The sequence below is a fragment of the Neltuma alba genome, unplaced genomic scaffold, assembly GCF_004799145.2.
Source record: "Neltuma alba isolate B1F8T4 unplaced genomic scaffold, ASM479914v2 tig00000574_pilon, whole genome shotgun sequence".
Lineage (NCBI taxonomy): Eukaryota > Viridiplantae > Streptophyta > Magnoliopsida > Fabales > Fabaceae > Neltuma > Neltuma alba.
Genome location: NW_021632101.1, coordinates 86,405 through 106,943, shown reverse-complemented (window position 1 = coordinate 106,943; position 20,539 = coordinate 86,405). Strand labels below are relative to the sequence as shown.

Below are 20,539 nucleotides of genomic sequence, written 5' to 3'. Positions count from 1 at the left end.
TCAGATAATCAAGGAACCCAACAGCTACCGGTAAAAAACAGGAAGAGGAATGACCTCAAAGCGCAGCACAATAACATAAATATTTTTCCTCTCTAAAGTTTCTAGAGAGAAAGGCTAATATTACAGCTACCAACCTATTAGCAATGCTCAGATTTATTCACCAACTTAGCAGGGATTTAAAACTTAAATTTAGAGAGGTAAAAGGAAACAAAACAATACTCAAACACCACAATTAATGTAACATTATTCACCAAGCATATCTTGGGAAATATAGACATGCGTGAGATATGATATTATGTTTAACAGAGTAACAATACACCCACAGTGCACAACCAGTTTGAAGAGTTAGCTACAAATTAGTGAAAGTTAAATTCATATATATATATATTGTGAAATATAATTCATATAAGTTACCCAAGAAAAGACATGCACCATTTGCATCATGCATGTGGATTGTGCATAATTTATCAGAAAACATAAAATTTGCTAGCTAAGAGCAGTTTAACCATTGTGTAAAAAGTAAACCAATTCATTGTTCAGCTTCCTTGTTTCTCATTCAACGGTAAAGCTGCTCAGTTGGTAGAGTGAGATTTCCCAAAAGTAAAAAAGTCAGTAACCAACTTTATGGAACACTGAACACAAAATAATGGTGCACATTTACCAACCACAACAGCACACATGACCCTGATTATGCACTCCACATATTGCATGGCAGATATTGCCCAAGAGTTTCATTTGTCCCTGTATCGTAGATATCAAAAATTTGCTCTAACAATACTGGGGGTACTTAATGCAAGAATAATTCCAATTAACAAAAACACGAATAGAGGGTTCCAAAGTTAAACCAACATGAAACATAGGACAACAAACACATCAATAAAACATGTAGATGCTGACTGACATAAAGAAAGAACTTCAATATTTCAATTGTAGTAATATGAGATTAACAAATTATCATCTTTTTGACACCAACAGGATACTCATAATAAGTTTAATTGAGAACATTACAAGTGGATAGATATAAACCACTAACTAAGAAAACAAAAACAACTAATTCATAACTTTAAAATTAAGGCTATTGATTACTTTCTTATAGAATTTTTCACAACACGGAGTAGATAATGAAAAATTGAAAGCACATTATTGCAACTCAGAAAAGTACACAAAACCACTTCAACTCAACTTAGAAATGGACATAAGAACCAAATATGACATAAGAAAGTTTAAAATAAAGCTGAAGTGAATACCTGAGGGAGCCTTTTTTAAATAAAAACTACGCATAATAATTTTACAACAAAAAGCAACAGCGAACTGCAAGTCAACATTATTCACTTCATTTCTACCTAAAGGTTGACATGAGTGAGCACTTGTTACAAAGCTTAACAAAAAGTTTCATATTATTCAGCAGACAATACCAAAAAAACATGAAAACTTTAAAATTTAACAAAAAAAAACTCTCAAAGAAGTGACTTGAAGTGCAAGCTGGACCCTCAGTAAGTATGCGCACTCTTTTTTCTGGGGTGCAGGGGAGCTTCATACAGCTCTCCCTGCTCAGATTGAACTTTCTTAAGCTTTGGATCTCAATCAAATATATTATCATTTCACATCCAATCAACTAATATATTATTACCAACCAAATATATTATCATTTCACATCACATATCTACCTCTGAGAATAATTTTAGATCTCTATATTCAGGAGAGTCAATCATAGCACATATATTTATCCTGGAGGTCAATGCCTTAACTTGCTAATATATTTATATCAATAATCAATACATACATATATATATTTACTAAAAAAAATATACATTCGTGTGTGTACACCCATGTATAGTTGCATACAATAAGGATGCCTATTTTCTTAGACACTTGGCGTGCATCTGAAATCTATCTTTCAATTAGTAACAAGTCAGGCATTAATTAATTATCATTTCATGTGTCCTCGGCTTTACTACTATCGAATATCTCTACTGGTCATTTTCTCAGACACTTGGCGTGCATCTTCAAGCGTACATTTTTCTTCCCGTGATGACTGGGTAACTGCGGGTGCAGAAATAAACAATCCACAATAAGAATTAAATCCAGTAGTAGCAAGAAGCAGTATATAATGCCTGACTTGCAAACATGAAATAAAACATTTTCCTTCGTGATACCCCTTTGCCTCTTCCAATACAAAAGGTAAGCTCTGGGGATGGATAATGAACACCTGACGGTGAAATACATAACAAACGTTCAGTCTATTTTGTGAAGATTTCAAAAAAGGAAATCCATTACAGAACAATAAATACAACTAATTAAATAAAAGGCAAAATCAAAACTATGAGGAATACTGAAGGGTTTATGTAGAAAAGTGAAGGGAAGAAGAAGAAGAAAGCTTGAATTTACCTGCAGGTTCTGCTCCATAAGCACTCCTTGTGTTGTTATATGATCCATCTCTACCCTCACTCAAACGACTGACGGCATTAGAGGACAGCGAAGTCAAGATCCCACAGCTGGTTTGTAAGCAAGGAGAAAGAAAAATTCATCTGGGACTGAGGAAGAGAGGAAAAAAAGAGAAGTGGGAGGAAGACAATGGGAACATGTGAAGGGGAGGGTAAAAACTGAGGAATGGATAACTTGGAAAGGAAGAGGCATGGGACAGGAATTTTTGCCGCTTTTGAAATAAAAGAGAGAGAGGATAGAGATGGAGGGAATTTTACATTTTGAATCTCACATTTCACACTTTAGCTGAAGCACGCGGAAAACGCGTCAGACACAAAATGAAAAGTGTAGTTATGTCGTTAGATGGTACAGCGAATGCGTGAGTAGTAGTTATGGTAAAAAGTGTAGCTTGATGTCGTTAAATAGATGAAAGCTCAGATCTTATTTATTTGTCTTCCTGGTTGTGTTGCCTTATATAAGCACTTACATATCCAAATACAATTCTGTTTAATTAATAAGCTCTAGGATGACAAGGAAAGGATTCTCTTCCATTTTTAATTCCACATAAGAAAGAGAGTCTATTCTATTCTATCCCCCCCCCAAAAAATTTCCTTGACATTGGTCCTTTATTGCTTATTGGCGATGTAAAGCATAAGAGTAGAGAAAGATATTATTGCTTATTTAATAAGCGAAAGTTGTTGGTAACTCTGGTTAGCTTTGGATAACTAGCCCATGCCATAACAAGGCCATTTGTGACATCATCACATTAATTATTATAGTTCGTATGTTACTATATATAAAAATATTCAGTGGGTTCAGCAAACAAACATATATTCTACAATATATATATGTGTGTGTGTGTGACATTCGAATAACTTTATAATCTACTAGGGTTATGAATTAGTGCCTACATTTGAATGGGTTACCCAAAAATATTGTGTTCCTGAAAGCATTATAGTACGGTGTTAGTTCACATGCTACACATCTAGACTACACACAGTTACTACTTGACATTTAGCCAAGATGATTAGAGACAGTGTTGGAATGGAATCGGTTTAGGTCCCTCTGATCAATTCTGGACAGTCCAAATTTAATTTTTTAAATAACAAAAATCATTTTTAAAAAAGTAATAATTAAGATATGATTTTTATTTTAGATTTTATACCTGTTAAATAATTATTTTAAAACATAAAAATAAAAAATAAATTTAGATCGTCCATATTAGATCTAGACAGTATAGATGAGATGAGTTTTGGGTGCTCATCTTAGCCAAACTGGTTTCGTTTGGAATATATGCTTATAATAATTCAAGAATTTTTATTGGGAGAAGGATATTCATTCCAAAGACGGAAAATTACATGAAGTGAATCATGTCTGAGGGTAGCAATGGAATCGTAGGGTGGCCTCTAACAAATGTCAAACCTAGCTACATTCAAATCGCAAAAGTTTCCATGGCCTTTAGCATAACAATCAAATTATAATAACGTTATTGATTTATATGAAAATAAATAATAATTTATATGCACTAATTAATTTCTCGCATGTTTAAAATACGTAATGTTTGACTAATTAAGCGATTTAGGGGTAAAATTAATATGGTGAAGTATAAAATTAAAAGTAAATATATTTTCAAAGGTGCGAGAATATAAGAGTAGAAAATATATTTTTAAACTGGTCCTTTTTATAATATTTTAAATTTTTTGAATTGATCCAGTTCCTGTTATAAGATTCACAACTATACATACATGATTGAAACTTTTGTTCAAATTTTTCTTTCCAAAGGGGTATACTGCTAGGAGTCCGGGACAAAATCAGTAATGGATGAATGCATTTGATAGAGTTGAAACATCATATGTAATTCACAACGATTCCGCTAAAAACAACAACTTTAGTTCATCATGATGGATTCATGGAATGAACAAAAATTTGGGCCACCCATAAATAAACACAAGCAAATGAACAAAAATTTTATCCATCCATAAATATTGCTAAAAATTGAGTAAGCGGCTAACAACAGTGAAAGTGGCATTGAAAGACACTTCAATTCATTCATAAAGGATTCACGAAAAGAAAAAAGAGAACTCTTCAACAAAACAAATCAGAATGTCCATCTAGATGAAGTTGTTCAAACTTTCTGAACTCTAAAAGCAACATACACCACAAAACATGAAATACACACGCACATACACATATATGTAGTTACAATCCAAAGCAAGCTATTACTTACAATTATTAAATATACCAACTCCATATAGCGAAGAAGTGTCATAAGAGCTATCCACTAATTCATATGACAATGTTGAAAGTCGATACTTTTTGCTTAATTGCAAGCAACTCTGCCTAAACATCTTTGATATCCATTCTTTCACCAGGCAATTCTGCACAGCATGCCACACCAATCCCAGCAAAGCCAGCCAGACACTCTTGAATGTTGCGTTCCATATTTGAATTCTGCATAATTTTCCTATGGTCTCTATCAGATAGAACAAGCAAATTTGGATCCACAATCTGAAGGACTCTATCAGGTAATGCTAGCATGCAGAATTTGCGTAGGCTTAGATCCTCACGAAACATGCTATCTGTCGGCTTCTTTCCAGTGAGCATCTCAAGCATAAGAATCCCATAGCTATAGATATCCCCTTTTGTTGTAACTTGGACACTTTCTCCATACTCTAACCAAACATTAATATCTTTAGAAATATCAAATTCCATAATAATTAAAGTTGTTTTAGGTAAAAACGAGCATTTAAAAAAAACAAACAAACATGTTACTGATATAAATGTTTAGTTAGTCTTGAAGTTGACCATACTCAAGATTTATTTTCTATTAGTTAATTCATTACTAGAAAATAAATCAAGTTTCATATTGAACAACACACAAAAAAAAAAACAACAACATAAGAAAGAGTTATACCTGGAGGAATATAGCCAATTGTTCCCTTAATTGCCGAAGATGTAGTTTGGCCCACACTAGAGTAGCTTGTAACTTCATGAAGAAGCCTAGCTAATCCAAAGTCTCCTAAGTGCGCAACCATATCATCACTAAGAAGAACATTACTTGGCTTGATATCACAATGAACGATAGTTTCCTCAAAACCATAATGAAGATAATCCAAAGCATAAGCCACATATATGGCTACATCCAATCTATGTCCGAAATTCAAATGTAGATCTCTAGGTTCATCAAGTTCATTCGCCGACAACCAATTCTCCAAGCTCCCCTTAGGCATGAACTCATAAACAAGGGCCTTAAAATCATTGCCATTGTAATCAACGCTTGAACATGAAGTCAGAATCTTCAAAAGATTCCTATGCCGGACTTTACTAAGAGTCTTGCATTCTGTGATGAAACTCTTTGATGCCCCATGTGCTTGAAGATTGAGCACCTTCACGGCAATAAAACCTTCAAAGTGCTGAAGAGTTCCTTTATATACAGAACCAAAGCTTCCTACACCAACCAAATTGGATGAAGAAAATCCATTGGTTGCATCATGCAGCTCTTTATAAGAAACCCTCACATGAGCATTTTGTGAGGAAGAAGGGGAGGAAGACAACTTTTTATGTTTTCTTCTCTTGAAAATGATGAGGCAAATTGCAACACAAGTAAGAGCACTGCTTGTCACAATGATAAGTATTATAACTTTGAAAGGCTTCTTTGACTTACTTGGGCATGTAGGTAGCTTTAGTTGAGGTATACCGCCACAGAGATCCTCGTTTCCCGCAAGTGAAATAGCTGTGATATTATCAAACACTCCTCCTTTTGGAACCTCACCATAAAAATGGTTGTGAGATAGGTTCAAAATCTTCAATATCGGAAGATCTTTTAGTTGTTGTGGGATTGTGCCTGATAAGTTATTGTTGGAAAGGTCTAAGTTGATGAGGGATTTCAAGGAACTGAACGATGAGGGGATAGTTCCATGAAGGAAGTTCCCACTCATATCAAGATCTGTCAATTGTAAGCATTCCCCAAGTTCTATTGGAATATCACCAGAAAAACTATTTTCACTGAGACGTAATTCCACTAATTGCTTCATGTTACCAATCTCGGATGGAATGGAATCAATCAAGAAATTGGAAGACAAATCAAGATGAATTATGCTTTCTAATTGACCAAAAGTTAGCTTTGGTATATTCCCACTCAAGTTATTATGACTTATGTCCAAGTGTTGCATACCTTTGCAATATTTGAGGCTTATTGGAATAGTTCCCTCGAAATTATTTATAGACAACGTAAGTGTAAACAACTTAGTAAGATTTCCAAAGATATCAGGAATCCTACCAGATAATTGATTTCCTGCTAGATATAACTGCCCAAGATTTTCAAGCTTTCCAATTGAATGTGGAACTGTGCATTGGAGGAAGTTAAGTTCTAAATTAAGGGTGGTTAATCCATCTAGTTGCCCAATCTCATTAGGTATGCTTCCAGTGATATGATTGGATCCCATACTAAGCCATTCAAGCTGGGAAGAGAGATTCCCAATTGAATTTGGCAATACACCGCTAAATCTATTATATAGCATCTCTATTTCTTGCAATTGACTACAATTTGTTAATGATGAAAGGAAATCTAGATCATGACCTTCTTCACTCCCAAAATTATTTGTGTCAATCTCAAATATACGAAGCTTTTGTAGTCTTCCCAAAGAGGTAGGGACTAGACCCCTAAAAGCATTTTCATATATTGCAAATTGTTGCATTTGAGAGATGTTGGATAATGAAGCTGGAATAGTTCCTGTCAACAAGTTGTGTCCCGCATAAAAATATCGAAGATTTGGAAAAACAAGGCCAATATTTGACGGAATAGTTCCAGAAAAGTGGTTGTAATCAAAACTTAATTCTTCCATGCGAGAAAGATTATAAAGTGAAATGGGGATTATGCCAGAAAGATTGTTGCTAGCAAGAGAGAGCTTGTATAAATTTGAAAGTCCACCGAGAGGTTGGGGTATACTTCCCTCCAAATTATTAGACGCAAGATACAAATGCTCCAGTGATGAAAGATTTCCCAAAGAAGGTGGTATTGTGCCATGAAATTCATTAGCAGCGAGATTCAACCTTGTAATTTGCTGCATAGATCCGAACCAGAAGGGAATTTCGCCGGTCAAATTATTCTCAGTAAAGTAAATTTGCTGGAGTTTGGAACAATTTGCCAACTCTACAGGGACTTCTCCCTCGAGATAATTTTTTCTCAAATGCAGATATTGCAGTCGTCTAAGACGACCAATCTGTTTGGGAATTTGACCATGCAATCCATTATACGAAAGATTGAGCAGTTTGAGAAAGGTTAAGTTACCTAATGCTGGTGCAATAGTGCCCTCCAGATTTTGATTTGTCAAGTTCAAAGCTGAGACTCTCATGTGACGGAGACTGCACGTAACGCCTTGCCATTTGCAGAAGTGGACGGAATCATTCCATGAAGACAGAGCTTCAGGGTTGCCATCTGTTAACTTATCTTTCAAAGCAAGCAAAGCAAGCCTATCAGTCTCTGACCCAGTGGCCATGGCATCTCCAATTGGCAGTAGAATTTGAGAAGCTATGCATAGCAAGAAACTAATGGTAATTATGTAGGGGATCATTTTGATTGTAGCAAAGGAATGTACAAAATGAAGCCGCATGCTCAACAACTAGACATGCCGTGATAGCTTTATGCTGTCTCTGGCAGTTATTATGAGATCTAATGTGCTGTTAAAATTGAAATACAAACTATATCTTATACTCCCTCCATCCATTATTATAAGCAACATCAGAGCTCATCACATAAATCAAAATATTAGTTAAAATTAGTTAAAGATAATAAATATGTAAAAATTAAAAATTCTTTCAACAAAATGCCCTTATTTACAAGGAGAGAGAATATAAGAGAGAGAACAAGAAAATTATTATAATAAAAAGAATTATGAAAGAAAAAGAATGCGTAATAGAGAGATGATCATTTAAAAAATAAGATAATAAATATATTGAATATTAAAATAAATAATTAATAAGAACAAAATAAGAAACTCGTTACAAAATTTAAGACAATTTATAAATATTATTTATATTTAAAGATAAGAAGAAAATAATAGTTATTACTTAAAGGAGACGTAAGAGTATTAAACACGGAAAGTAATTTGAATTACTAAAGGCATTGACAGCCAAACCTCATGTCTCCAAGGTCAAAAATGAGCCGCGTACTGTATGGACATGATTGACGGGGGAGGGGACCGTCTTGAATGCTCTAGGTACTGTACTGTTGACTTTGACAAGCTTTGTCGCGTAGAGAATTTTTTTTTTTGGTCAAAACAGTCGCGTAGAGAATTAAAGACGATCGCATATGTGGAGAACAAATCTGTAAAATGAAGCGACATCCCCAAAAGCCGCGAATATTCATGGTATCTGTTCCCGGCTTTATCTCCGAAATATCTGAGTTGACGTATTTAAATCTTCTTCTTTTTATCCTTAATATAAAACATAAATAACTATTTTAAAAAGGCTAAAATTTTTGTTAACTGTATATATTTTATTAAAGACTAAAATCTTTTTAATAAAAATTTCTTATAATCAATAAAAATATTTTTTCCAAACATTATAAATTTAAAAGACAAAATAAATTAAAACCAATCAAACCTAACGCGCTCTTGCATTGAGATTGGTATTGGGCGTGTTAATACCTAAATTTTGTGAGCAGGTGCGGGCTCAATCTCATAACTTTGGGGGCCCAAGTGTTTGAAAATATCAAGTATCATTTCATTGAAAAATCAACCTGAATATTTAATAAACATACTTTGAAAAAAAAAATCAAGTGTCTATCTAAAGTCTAAACCTCGATTTTAGTCATTCTCACCTAAACCCTCCTATTTTGATCAAATTAATTGATTAAATAAAAATAGGATATTTGGATAAATTTTTAGAAAATATATAGTTGAAAAGTAGCTAACAGTAACTTATGCGATGCCTATAGTTTTTGGTTTATAATTAATTTCAGCATTTATAGAGAGTGTTTAGTAGGTTACGAAATGAACATGATATGGTTATGGGCTCGTAAGTATAATTTTGGCATGTGTGTAGTGCCTACAATGTGCGTATGATATATTCTTCTTATCCTTAATATAAGACCTAATTAATTAATTTGAGTGAATTAAAAATGTTAGTTAACTTAGTTGACATGATGTGCTTTTCTACAATACCCTAAGCGTCTTTTTTAATTATTTCTCCTACTTGATCATTATTAAGAAAAAATTAGTATGACTAATTTAGAAAAAATTGATAAATATGTGAAATAGGTTTTAAATATGGGTCCAATATCAACTTTTTAATTATGTCTTATATTAAGGATTGAAGGAATTTAAGACGGGAAAAATAACATAAAAAGGTTAAAAATTGCAATATTCTAATTAAGGCACATAAGAGGTCAAAATCCCAAGATAGGAAGTGATATATGATCTGGCATTTTGCAAATGTAGTTAAATGACAAAAATATCCTTGTATAGAAAAGTTTATTAACAAGTTGTGCATTGGCAATAACAAGTATTGAACAGCAAATGACAAGAAATGTACTAGTAATGACAAGTTATTTATTAATAAGTTGTGAATTGTTAATAACAAGTGTTAAACGACCAATAACAAGAAATACATTAGCAATGATAAGTTTGATAGCTTTTTTTTTATATAAATTTTGATACAAGAGCATTTGAGTAATCAAACTACGTTTGCATAATACCAGATCAAGTACTACTTCTTTTCCTGGGATTTTGACCTCCTGGGTACTAAGAAAAAGCAAGGAAGAGAGAGAGAGAGAGAGAGGAAGAAGAAGCACCCACAGAACCGGGTTACTCTTATGCAAGGTTTGACAGTATATTGATTAACTTTCTACTATCTTCTAATAAAATTTGTTCTTAACGTCTGCTATTTTGTTACTTTCCATTTTCTGCTATGTTTTGTTAACTTAGGAATGAGTAATAAATTTCATTACCTAAGCAGTAAATTTTGATACTTGGTAATAAATTGTCCTGATTGGTTTGTGATGAAATGACAACACTTAAAATGTGAATGAGATTATATTTGTATTAGTAATAACAACTTTTCCGTAAAGTCAAGGGGATTGACTTGTTATTGAAATTGAACTCATTTGTTAATGAAACTGATCATATTTATTATGGTAATGACTACATTGTTGTAAAGCAAATTAAATTAAATGGGTTGTGGGATTTACTATACTTTTTAATAGAATTGACTATGTTTCTTTTGATAATGATTAGATTATTATGAAGAAAATATAGTATAGTGGATGACTATAAAGTGGTGTTTTTGCAGGAAGGAAAAATGATATTACAAGTAGAGCCAAGCAAAGAAGTGAAGAGTGGATGCATATTATTTCGAAAAGAATTTCCTAGGTTAGGGAAGAAGTTTAAGAAGAGTGTTGTACACACAAATACATTATCCAACTATTGTTATAATATTTGACTTATAATTGTAGATAGAATTTGTTTACAAAAATATATTTAATCACTATTATTGCATATTTATTGATAACAAGTGCAAATTATGCTTACTGTTAGGTGTCATTATAATGAAGGTACGTAGCTTTTAAAAGCATTTGCGAAGTAATCAACAACTTTCAAAATGAATACACCAATTTCTATAATGTGTTTTACAATCTTTTTAATTTGTAACCATTTCTAATCCGTTTGCATGCAATTTTACTAAACATATAATAAGAATAATAACTTGTGAAATAAAAATGACCATTTGCATAAAGAGTTTTATAATTTGTTATAAGCTATTTGCAAACAATATTACAAAACAAGTAAAAAGAATCACAACTAGATAATGAAAGTTGCCATTTGCATTAGCAGATTTGCAACTTATTTATTTGCAATTATTTTTAATATTTTTGCTCACAATTTTACTAAATATATAACGAGAATAACCACTTATGAAATGAAAATGACCATTTGCGTAATAAATTTTGCAATATATTTTAATTGCGTTAGTATGTGAAAATATTCAACTGCATTTTTTTTAACTCTAGGGATGTATTAGTCATTCTACCAAAATATGCAAATCTCAAATTCATATCTCATGTCTATTTAGTCATTTCATTTACTTGAATTACCTTTTTGTCTTTTTCAATTTTAGTGTGTACTTTTTTGTCATTTTCCCTAAAAAAAATCATAGATATTACAATTTAATTTTATATTTCCAATCAATCACACATAAAAAAAAAAAAAAGGAAAATTGATCGAGGAAATCTGCAAAATGAAGCGACGTGTTGACGGCTAGATCTCGAAATATCCAAGTCAAAGAATTTAAATTTCCTTCTTAGAAAATTGACCGGCTGTATTTGAATTTAAACAAAGAATTTCCGTTTTTTTCATGACAAATAATTAAAAATAGGAGTATATATTATAATATTCACAAGACTTTCTGAGCAATTTTGATGGGTGAATGATAATTGTTGACCATATATTTGAAAAAATGAACTTAGGATGTGGTTTGTCATTTCAGTTTTCTACTTTTCCGTCTTCATCATGCATGTACTTTTAAATTAAATGAACCTTATATTATTAATTAAAAATATTACAATTTTAGGGAAAACACTTAAATTTTACTACTTAATATAAGAGTTAGTTTAACTTTCAATTTGATTCTAAACATAAGACTCCAATTCACTTTATCTCTCATATTTGAGTAATCTTTGTAGTTATTGCATATGTTAAAGGTTTTATCAAATGGTAGTTCTAGCTAATGCATATGATTATCAAGAAATTTTTTTAGATAAGATAACACTTATTTATTACAAATAACGAACCTAGCAAACTTTTTTTTAATCTATTGAAATTAGTCAACTAGTTCTTATATAAAGAACCAATGTATTAACTTTATGAAAATGATATTCAAAAGAAAATTAAATAACATTCTAAGGCCACAGATATTATATTTTATAATAACTTATTAAAATTTCTTGGCACATATTATAAATTACTAGAATTTTGGGAAATTCATGATACCAATACAATATTAATATTAAATAATAGCAAATTTATTTGATTTTTTTTGACAGATAAACGTAACTAGAAAAAATATTTGAAGTGTCTTTCTTGTCTCGATCTGCAAAAAAAAAAAGGACTTTGAAGTTTTTTTTAATTCATCTGAAAGAAAGGAAAATATAACAAAGAAGACAATGCCAATAAAAGGGAAAAAAAAAAAAGTAATATAAGAGTAAAGAGTGGGCAAATTATGAAATAGCATGGTCTCCATATTTGGGAGTCTTCGCCCACGTGGGACCCAGATCCCTCTTTGTGACCTGTGAGACGAGGGGAGGTCGTTGATGTGAACATATCCCCCACAATTACGATGCCCTTGCCCCTCACGTACGTCGCTGTTGACCAGTATATGGGTATGATGATGATCATGTATGTGTGTCCGTATGCGTGTGTATTTATATATATGTATATATATATATAAAGCATTCACATCTTTGTAATTTCATGTAAGTTTTATGAAGCTTTGGAGCATGTTATGATTTCATATACTACATGGGCCTCTATTTCTTATGATATATACATAAACTTGTAACTCGATCGATATCGAACTCTTTTATGGATGGTACAGCGAATGCATGAGTAGTTACGGTTAAAAATTGTAGGTTGATGTTGTTAAATAGATGAAAGCTCAGATCTTTAATTTGCTCTGTATAGTGTGTTGCCTTATATAAACACTTACCATTTCCAAATACAATTCTGTTTAATTAATTAAGCTCTAGGATGACAAAGGAAAGGATTCTCTTCCATTTTTAATTCCAACATAAAGAAAGAGAGTCTATTCTATTCTATCCCCCCCCCAAAAAAAATCCCCTTGACATTGGTCTTTTATGGGAATGTTTGCTAATATTCCTTTCATGATAATTATGATCAACTTAGCTAATTTTCTAATAAAAAAATAACAAATAAAGACCCTCTAACATGTAAAATTGCAACTTAGGACCCTCAGTTTGAAAAATGACAAACAAAGACTTGGTCCCATATTGTAACTATGAAATCTTAGTGAAATGTCTAAAATACCCCCCATTCAAATGACAAGTTGACTATGAGAAATGACAAGTTTACTTTAGCAAATAACAACTTCAGTAGATCAAATCACAATTTGGCTAAGAGACATTTCAGACATTTCATTAAGATTTCATATTTACAATATGAGATCGGGTCTTTATTCGCTATTTCCTAAATCAAGAATCCCAAATCATAATTTCACATATTAGGGGGTTTTTATTTGCAATTTTTTCTTTCTAATATTTAGAGATAACTCTGGAACTCCTTTCAGCAGATATTTTCCTCTCATATTCACACATGCATGAGCAAGCCTTCCCAAGCATTAGTCGGGGCCATAATAATATTCCGTATTTGCCCAGTCTTTATTCTTCCTTCAGACTCGGATTTTCCTCACAATGGTTGTCTCAGAGACTTACAATCTCTCACTTAAAAAAAATCCAAACGAAAATGCCTAGTGTCTACCACTTTACTATTATTTATAAGTCACTTGTAAAAAAAATTTTGTCTTAAATATAGATAATTAATGAGTTTTCTTTTTTATTCAGTTTTACCTTGTTGAATTAATAAATGGAGAGAAAGATAAAGTAAATAACTGATAAAAAATAGAAAATATATTTTAATGCATCTCTTTAATAAGGGCAAATGTGAAAAAAAATTATCAATTTAATAAATTTTTTAATTTGCAGTTTTAGGATACAAAATTTATAAATAGGAATATAGTGTAATTGTTTTTTTAATTATACATCCAACCTCGTTATGATTTATCAAACGCGTTGGGAAAAAATAAAATCTCATTGATTTGCTCTATCATTAAGATGCTTTTGCTTTCATGTGTTTATAAGTAAAATTGAATGCTTTGATTTTAAATGTAAAAATTTAATAGGCTTAATATCATTTTTAGCACTTAAAATCTAAAATACTAATTTAGGTTTACTTCATTCTCTATCATTTTGACGTGTAAGGTGGCTAAATTCGAAAATAATAATTTCAAGATTTTTTTTATAGAATTGTTCCTTAGTTCAATGCTTTTATGCATTGGTCAAAATTATCAGCTCCCACTTATTCATAATATAAGTTACCTCAAGTACAATGACTTGATCCAAAATATAAGTCACTTAAAAAGTAATTAATACTATATTTGTCACTTTTCTCCTGACAATTAATACTAACTCCTTATAATTTTCTCTCTTCTTGCGAACCTTATTTAATATGAACAAAGTTTTAAAAAATTTAGTTTGAAATATATTGAATGAATTAATTATCATTTCTTGATATTGATCAATTGATTAAAATGATTTATATTATGGACCGGAGGGACTAGAAAAATTGTCCGCTGATAATTTCATTTTATTTTTTATCATGTTGCAGTATAAAAATTTTTTTATGCATACTTTTCTTCTCTTTGGGACAGCATATCTTCGAGGTGACGAAGCCACATTTAAATTATTATTTAAGAAAGACCGCAGGAGCCATGTGCGTACGCAAACATAGTAACACATTTTTATATCTTGAATATTTTGATTGTTCATTAATTATAAACGAGCTTCCACCTAATCAGTCTCAGCTTTTTGCAAATTAAATTAAGAATCCATAGAATATCAAAACAACATTCACTGCATTTTAAAAAAGGCAAAAAAAAAAAAAAAAAACAAGAAGAAGAAGACGACGACTTGATAAAAGATGTGGCACGCCACCAAATTTACTAATGCACGTATACCAATAACATATATTACTATAGCTAGTGGTGCTCATGTAGCATTAGTAACATGATGATGAATACTTACGAAAGATTAATGAAGCTCTTTTATTTACTCATTACACAGTACCATACCTTTGGACGTCTTTAACTAGACATGACTGCCATCTTTTGCTGTTGCCGGTGGCGGTGGTGACCAGGGTGGTATGTACGGCAAGTGTATGGGTGGTAGCGGTGGCGGCTGCCTGATGCGTGGCAGTATGATTGCAAAACACGGAGAGATGAGAACTAAAATGGCAAGAAGGAGGAAGAAGAAGAAGGGCAATGGTGAAGCCATGATGTTATGAGCTTTGTGATTGTGTTTTGGCGCATGGAAGGAGCAGAGTGAGATTGGTTTATATAGGCAAAAATGAGGAAGGCTTTGCCCATTAAAGTTCATTTTTGAAATATCAGAGGTTTGGTGCGGTTTGTGCAAAATATTCATTGGGTACATAATATAGAACTGATTAATTAATTTGAGTAAATTAACGAAGTTAAATAAATTATTTAATTTTTATAAATAAAAACATGATTTAGTTAAAATATCCTATTTATAACATCACATTATATATAAGTTTATAAATTAGATAAATTAGTTATGATACGAGCACCACTCACAGTGAGAAGATGTCCATCCATGAACCACAAATGAGCACAACCCATAGTAAATGTTTGTTATACTAAATTGGCAATGAAAAGCATAAGAGTAGAGAAATTTGTTGATAACTCTGGTTAGCTCTGGCTAACTAGCCCATGCCATAGCAAGGCTATTTGTTACATCATCATATTAATTATTGTATTTCGTATGTTACTATATACTACCTCCGGTCCTAATTATAAAAGTCAGTTGACTAGTTTAAGGAGATTAAGAAAGTAAGTTGAGTTAGTTATTTGTCTTAAGTAAGTGTTGTCTTTCCTAAAATATCGTTGTTAATCAAGTGTATTGACTAAAACTATCATTGTTAGAAGGGCTACTTTGGAAAAAAAAAAGTATAAATATGAAAGACAAAGTATATTGGGGTCTTATATTTAAGACTAAAATAAAAGTCAAACAGGGTCTTATATTAAAGACCGGAGGTAGTATATAAAATATTCAGTGGGGTTCAGCAAACAAACATATATTGTACAATATATATATATATATATATTTATGTATGACCATTCCAATAACTTTATAATCTACTAGGGTTATGAATTAGTGTCTATATCTGAATGGGTTACTCAAAATGCTGTGTTCCTAAAAGCATTATAGTATGGTATTAGTTCACATGCCACACATTTGGACCACACAGTTACTACTTGACATTTAGCTAAGATGATTAGATGACAGTGTTCGGGATCGAATAAGTTTAGGTCCCCTCTGGATCATTTAAATTCTGTCTGGATGGTCCAGATTTAATATTTTCAATTAATTATTTTTAAATAACAAAAATTATTTTTTGAAAAAAGTAATAATTAAGATATGATTTTTATTTTAGATTCTATACCCATTAAATAATTATTTTAAAAAATAAAATAAAAACTAAATTTAGACCGTCCATATTAGATCTGGACAGTATAGATGAGATGAGCTTTGGGTGTTCATCTCTAAGATGAGCACCACCTAGACTAGTTCCGTTTGGAATATATGCTTATAATAATTCAAGAAATTTTTATTGAGAGAAGGACATACATTCCAAAAATGAAAAATTACATTAAGATTGCATTTAGTAGGAAGCATTGAAAATAAGAAATTAGGAATGAGATTGTAATTGAGAAAATCTATTAAAAAAATATTTAGTATAAGAGATTATTTGTTATATGGGATTAACTAGACCCATATATATGGGATTGGAGAATACCATGGGGGGAAGTGGTATTCTCCAATCCCACATTTATGGATTTGCCTAATCGCATATAACAAGAAATTACTCATGCTAAATACTATTTTAGTGATTTTTTTCAATTGCAATCTCAATCCTAATCTCTTATTTTCAATGTTTCGAACCAAACAGGACCTAAGTGAATCATGTCTGAGGGTGGCAATGGAATCGTAGGGTGGCCTCTAACAAATGTCAAACCTAGCTACATTCAAATCCCAAAGGTTTCCTTGGCCTTTAACATAACAATCAAATTATAATAACGTTATTGATTTATATGAAAATAAACAATCATTTATATGCACTGATTAATTTTTCACATATTTAAAATACGTAATGTTTGACTAATTAAGCGATTTAGGGGTAAAATTAATATGGTGAAGTATAAAATTAAAAGTAAATATATTTTTAAAAGGGCAGGAATAAGAGTAGAAAATTTGTTACTTTCTCATGTCCTTTTTATAATATTTAAATTTTTGAATTGATCCAGTTCCTATTATAAGATTCACAACTATACATATATGATTGAAACTTTTGTTCAAATTTTTCTTTCCAAAGGGGTATACCGCTGGGGTCTGGGACAAAATCAGTAATGGATAAATGCATTTGATAGAGTTGAGATGATGACAAAACATCATATATAATTCGCAACGATTCCAATAAAAACAAAAACTTTAGTTCATTCATGAAGGATTCATGGAAGGAAAAAAAATTTGGGCCATCCATAAATGAAGGATTCATGTAAGCGGCTAACAACAGCTGAAGTGGCGTTGAAAGAAACTTTAATTCATTCATGAAGGATTCACGAAAAGAAAAAAGAGAACTCTTCAACAAAACAAATCAGAATGTCCATCTAAATGAAGTTGTTCAAACTTTCTGAACTCTGAAAGCAACATACACCACGAAACATGAAATACAAACACATACACATATATGTGGTTACAATCCAAAGCAAGCTATTACTTACAATTATTAAACATACCAACTCCCTGTAGCAAAGAAGTATCATAAGAGCTATCCACTAATTCATATGACAATGTTGAAAGTGGATAGTTTTTGCTTAATTGCAAGCAACTTTGCTAAAACATCTTTGATATCTATTCTTCCACCGGGCAATTATGCACAGCATGCCACGCCAATCCCAGCAAAGCCAGCCAGACACTCTCGAATGTTGCGTTCCATATTTGAATTCTGCATAATTTTCCTATGGTCTCTATCAGATAGAACAAGCAAATTTGGATCCACAATCTGAAGGACTCTATCAGGTAATGCTAGCATGCAGAATTTGGGTAGGCTTAGATCCTCATGAAACATGCTCTCTGTCGGCTTCTTTTCAGCGAGCATCTCAAGCATAAAAATCCCGTAGCTGTAGTTATCCCCTTTTGTTGTAACTTGGACACTTTCTCCATACTCTAGCCAAACATTAATATCTTTATATAAAATATCAAATTCCATAATAAGTAAAGTTACTTTTAGGTAAAAACGGACATTAAAAAAAAACAATTTACTGATATACAAAATGTTTAATATTGAAGTTGAGCATACTCAAGATTTATTTTCTATTAATTAATCATTACTAGAAAAAAAATCAAGGTATTATTGAACAACATAAAAACAACGACATAAGAAGGAGTTATACCTGGAGGAATATAGCCAATTGTTCCCTTAATTGCTGAAGATTTAGTTTGGCCCACACTAGAGTAGCTTGTAACTTCATGAAGAAGCCTAGCTAATCCAAAGTCTCCTAAGTGTGCAACCATATCATCACTAAGAAGAACATTACTTGGCTTGATATCACAATGAACGATAGTTTCCTTAAAACCAAGATGAAGATAATCCAAAGCATGAGCCACATGTATGGCTACATCCAATCTTTGTCCGAAATTCAAATGTAAATCTCTAAGTTCATCAAGTTCATTCGTGGACAACCAATTCTCCAAGCTCCCCTTAGGCATGAACTCATAAACAAGGGCCTTAAAATCATTGCCATTGTAATCAACGCTTGAACATGAAGTCAGAATCTTCAAAAGATTCCAATGCCGGACTATACTAAGAGTTTCGGATTCTGTGATGAAACTCTTTGATGCCCCGTGTGCTTGAAGATTGAGCACCTTCATGGCAATAAAACCTTCAAAGTGCCGAAGAGTTCCTTTATATATAGAACCAAAGCTTCCTACACCAACCAAATTGGATGAAGAAAATCCATTGGTTGCATCATGCAGCTCTTTATAAGAAACCCTCATATGAGCATTTTGTGAGGAAGAAGGGGAGGAAGACAACTTTTTATGTTTTCTTCTCTTGAAAATGATGAGGCAAATTGCAACACAAGTAAGAGCATTGCTTACCACAATGATAAGAATTATAACTTTGAAAGGCTTCTTCGACTTACTTGGGCATGTAGGTAGCTTTAGTTGAGGTATACCACCACAAAGATCCTCGTTTCCTGTGAGTGAAATAGCTGTGATATTATCAAACACTCTTCTTTTTGGAATCTCACCATAAAAATGGTTGTGAGATAGGTTCAAGGTGTCCAACATTGGATGATCTTTTAGTTGTTGTGGGATTGTGCCTGACAAGTTATTGTTGGAAAGGTCTAAGCTGATGAGGGATTTCAATGAACTAAAGGATGATGGGATAATTTCATGAAGAAAGTTCCCACTCATGTCGAGATTTGTCAACTGTAAGCATTCCCCAAGTTCCGTTGGAATATTACCAGAAAAATTGTTTTCACTCATATATAAGCCCCACTAATTGCTTCAAGTTACCAATCATAGATGGAATGGGACCAATCAAGGAATTGGAAGACATGTCAAGATCTATTAAGCTTTCTAGATGGCCAAAGGTTAGATTTGGTACAATGCCGCTTAAGTTATTTTGATGCATGTACAGGAATTGCAAACCTTTACCACGTTTGAGGCTTACTGGAATGGTTCCCTCAAAACTATTATCAAACAACGAAAGGACAACCAACTTAGTAAGATTTTCAAAGATATTAGGAATTCTACCAGATAATTGATTTTGGAATAGGTATAGGTTTCCAAGATTTTCAAGCTTTCCGATCGAATGTGGAATTGTGCCTTGAAGAAAGTTATATCCCAATCTAAGGCTAAGTAATCCATCTAATTGCCCAATCTCATTAGGTATGCTTCCAAAGATATGATGGAATGTCGAATGAAGAATTTCAAGCTGGGAAGAGAGATTCCCAATTGAATTAGGCAATACTCCACTAAATTGATTTTTCGAAAGCACTATTGAATGCAATTGACTACAATTTGTTAAGGATGAGAGGAAATCTAGGTCATGACCTTTTCCACTCCCAAAATTATTTTCGTCAATCACAAATGTATGAAGTTTACGTACTCTTCCCAAATAGGTAGGGAGTAAGCCCCTGAAAGCATTTTCATATATTGCAAATAGTTGCAATTGAGAGATGCTGCATAATGAATATAGAATAGTTCCCGTCAACATGTTGTGTCCCGCATTAAAATATCGAA

At 32.2% G+C, this 20,539-nt stretch overlaps 2 protein-coding genes across 2 annotated transcripts; both read right to left on the bottom strand.

Moving 5' to 3' along the window:
• Positions 1-4,764: 4,764 nt before the first annotated feature.
• On the bottom strand, positions 4,765-7,922 carry LOC114740767 (probable LRR receptor-like serine/threonine-protein kinase At3g47570). The gene is made up of 2 exons (XM_028928984.1): positions 5,339-7,922; positions 4,765-5,096 (listed from the first exon to the last, which is right to left on the bottom strand). Exons 1-2 carry the CDS (start codon positions 7,920-7,922, stop codon positions 4,765-4,767), a joined length of 2,916 nt encoding a protein of 971 aa, XP_028784817.1.
• A 10,239-nt stretch (positions 7,923-18,161) lies between these two features.
• On the bottom strand, positions 18,162-19,708 carry LOC114740758 (receptor kinase-like protein Xa21). The gene is made up of 2 exons (XM_028928972.1): positions 18,685-19,708; positions 18,162-18,457 (listed from the first exon to the last, which is right to left on the bottom strand). Exons 1-2 carry the CDS (start codon positions 19,706-19,708, stop codon positions 18,162-18,164), a joined length of 1,320 nt encoding a protein of 439 aa, XP_028784805.1.
• Positions 19,709-20,539: the final 831 nt, after the last annotated feature.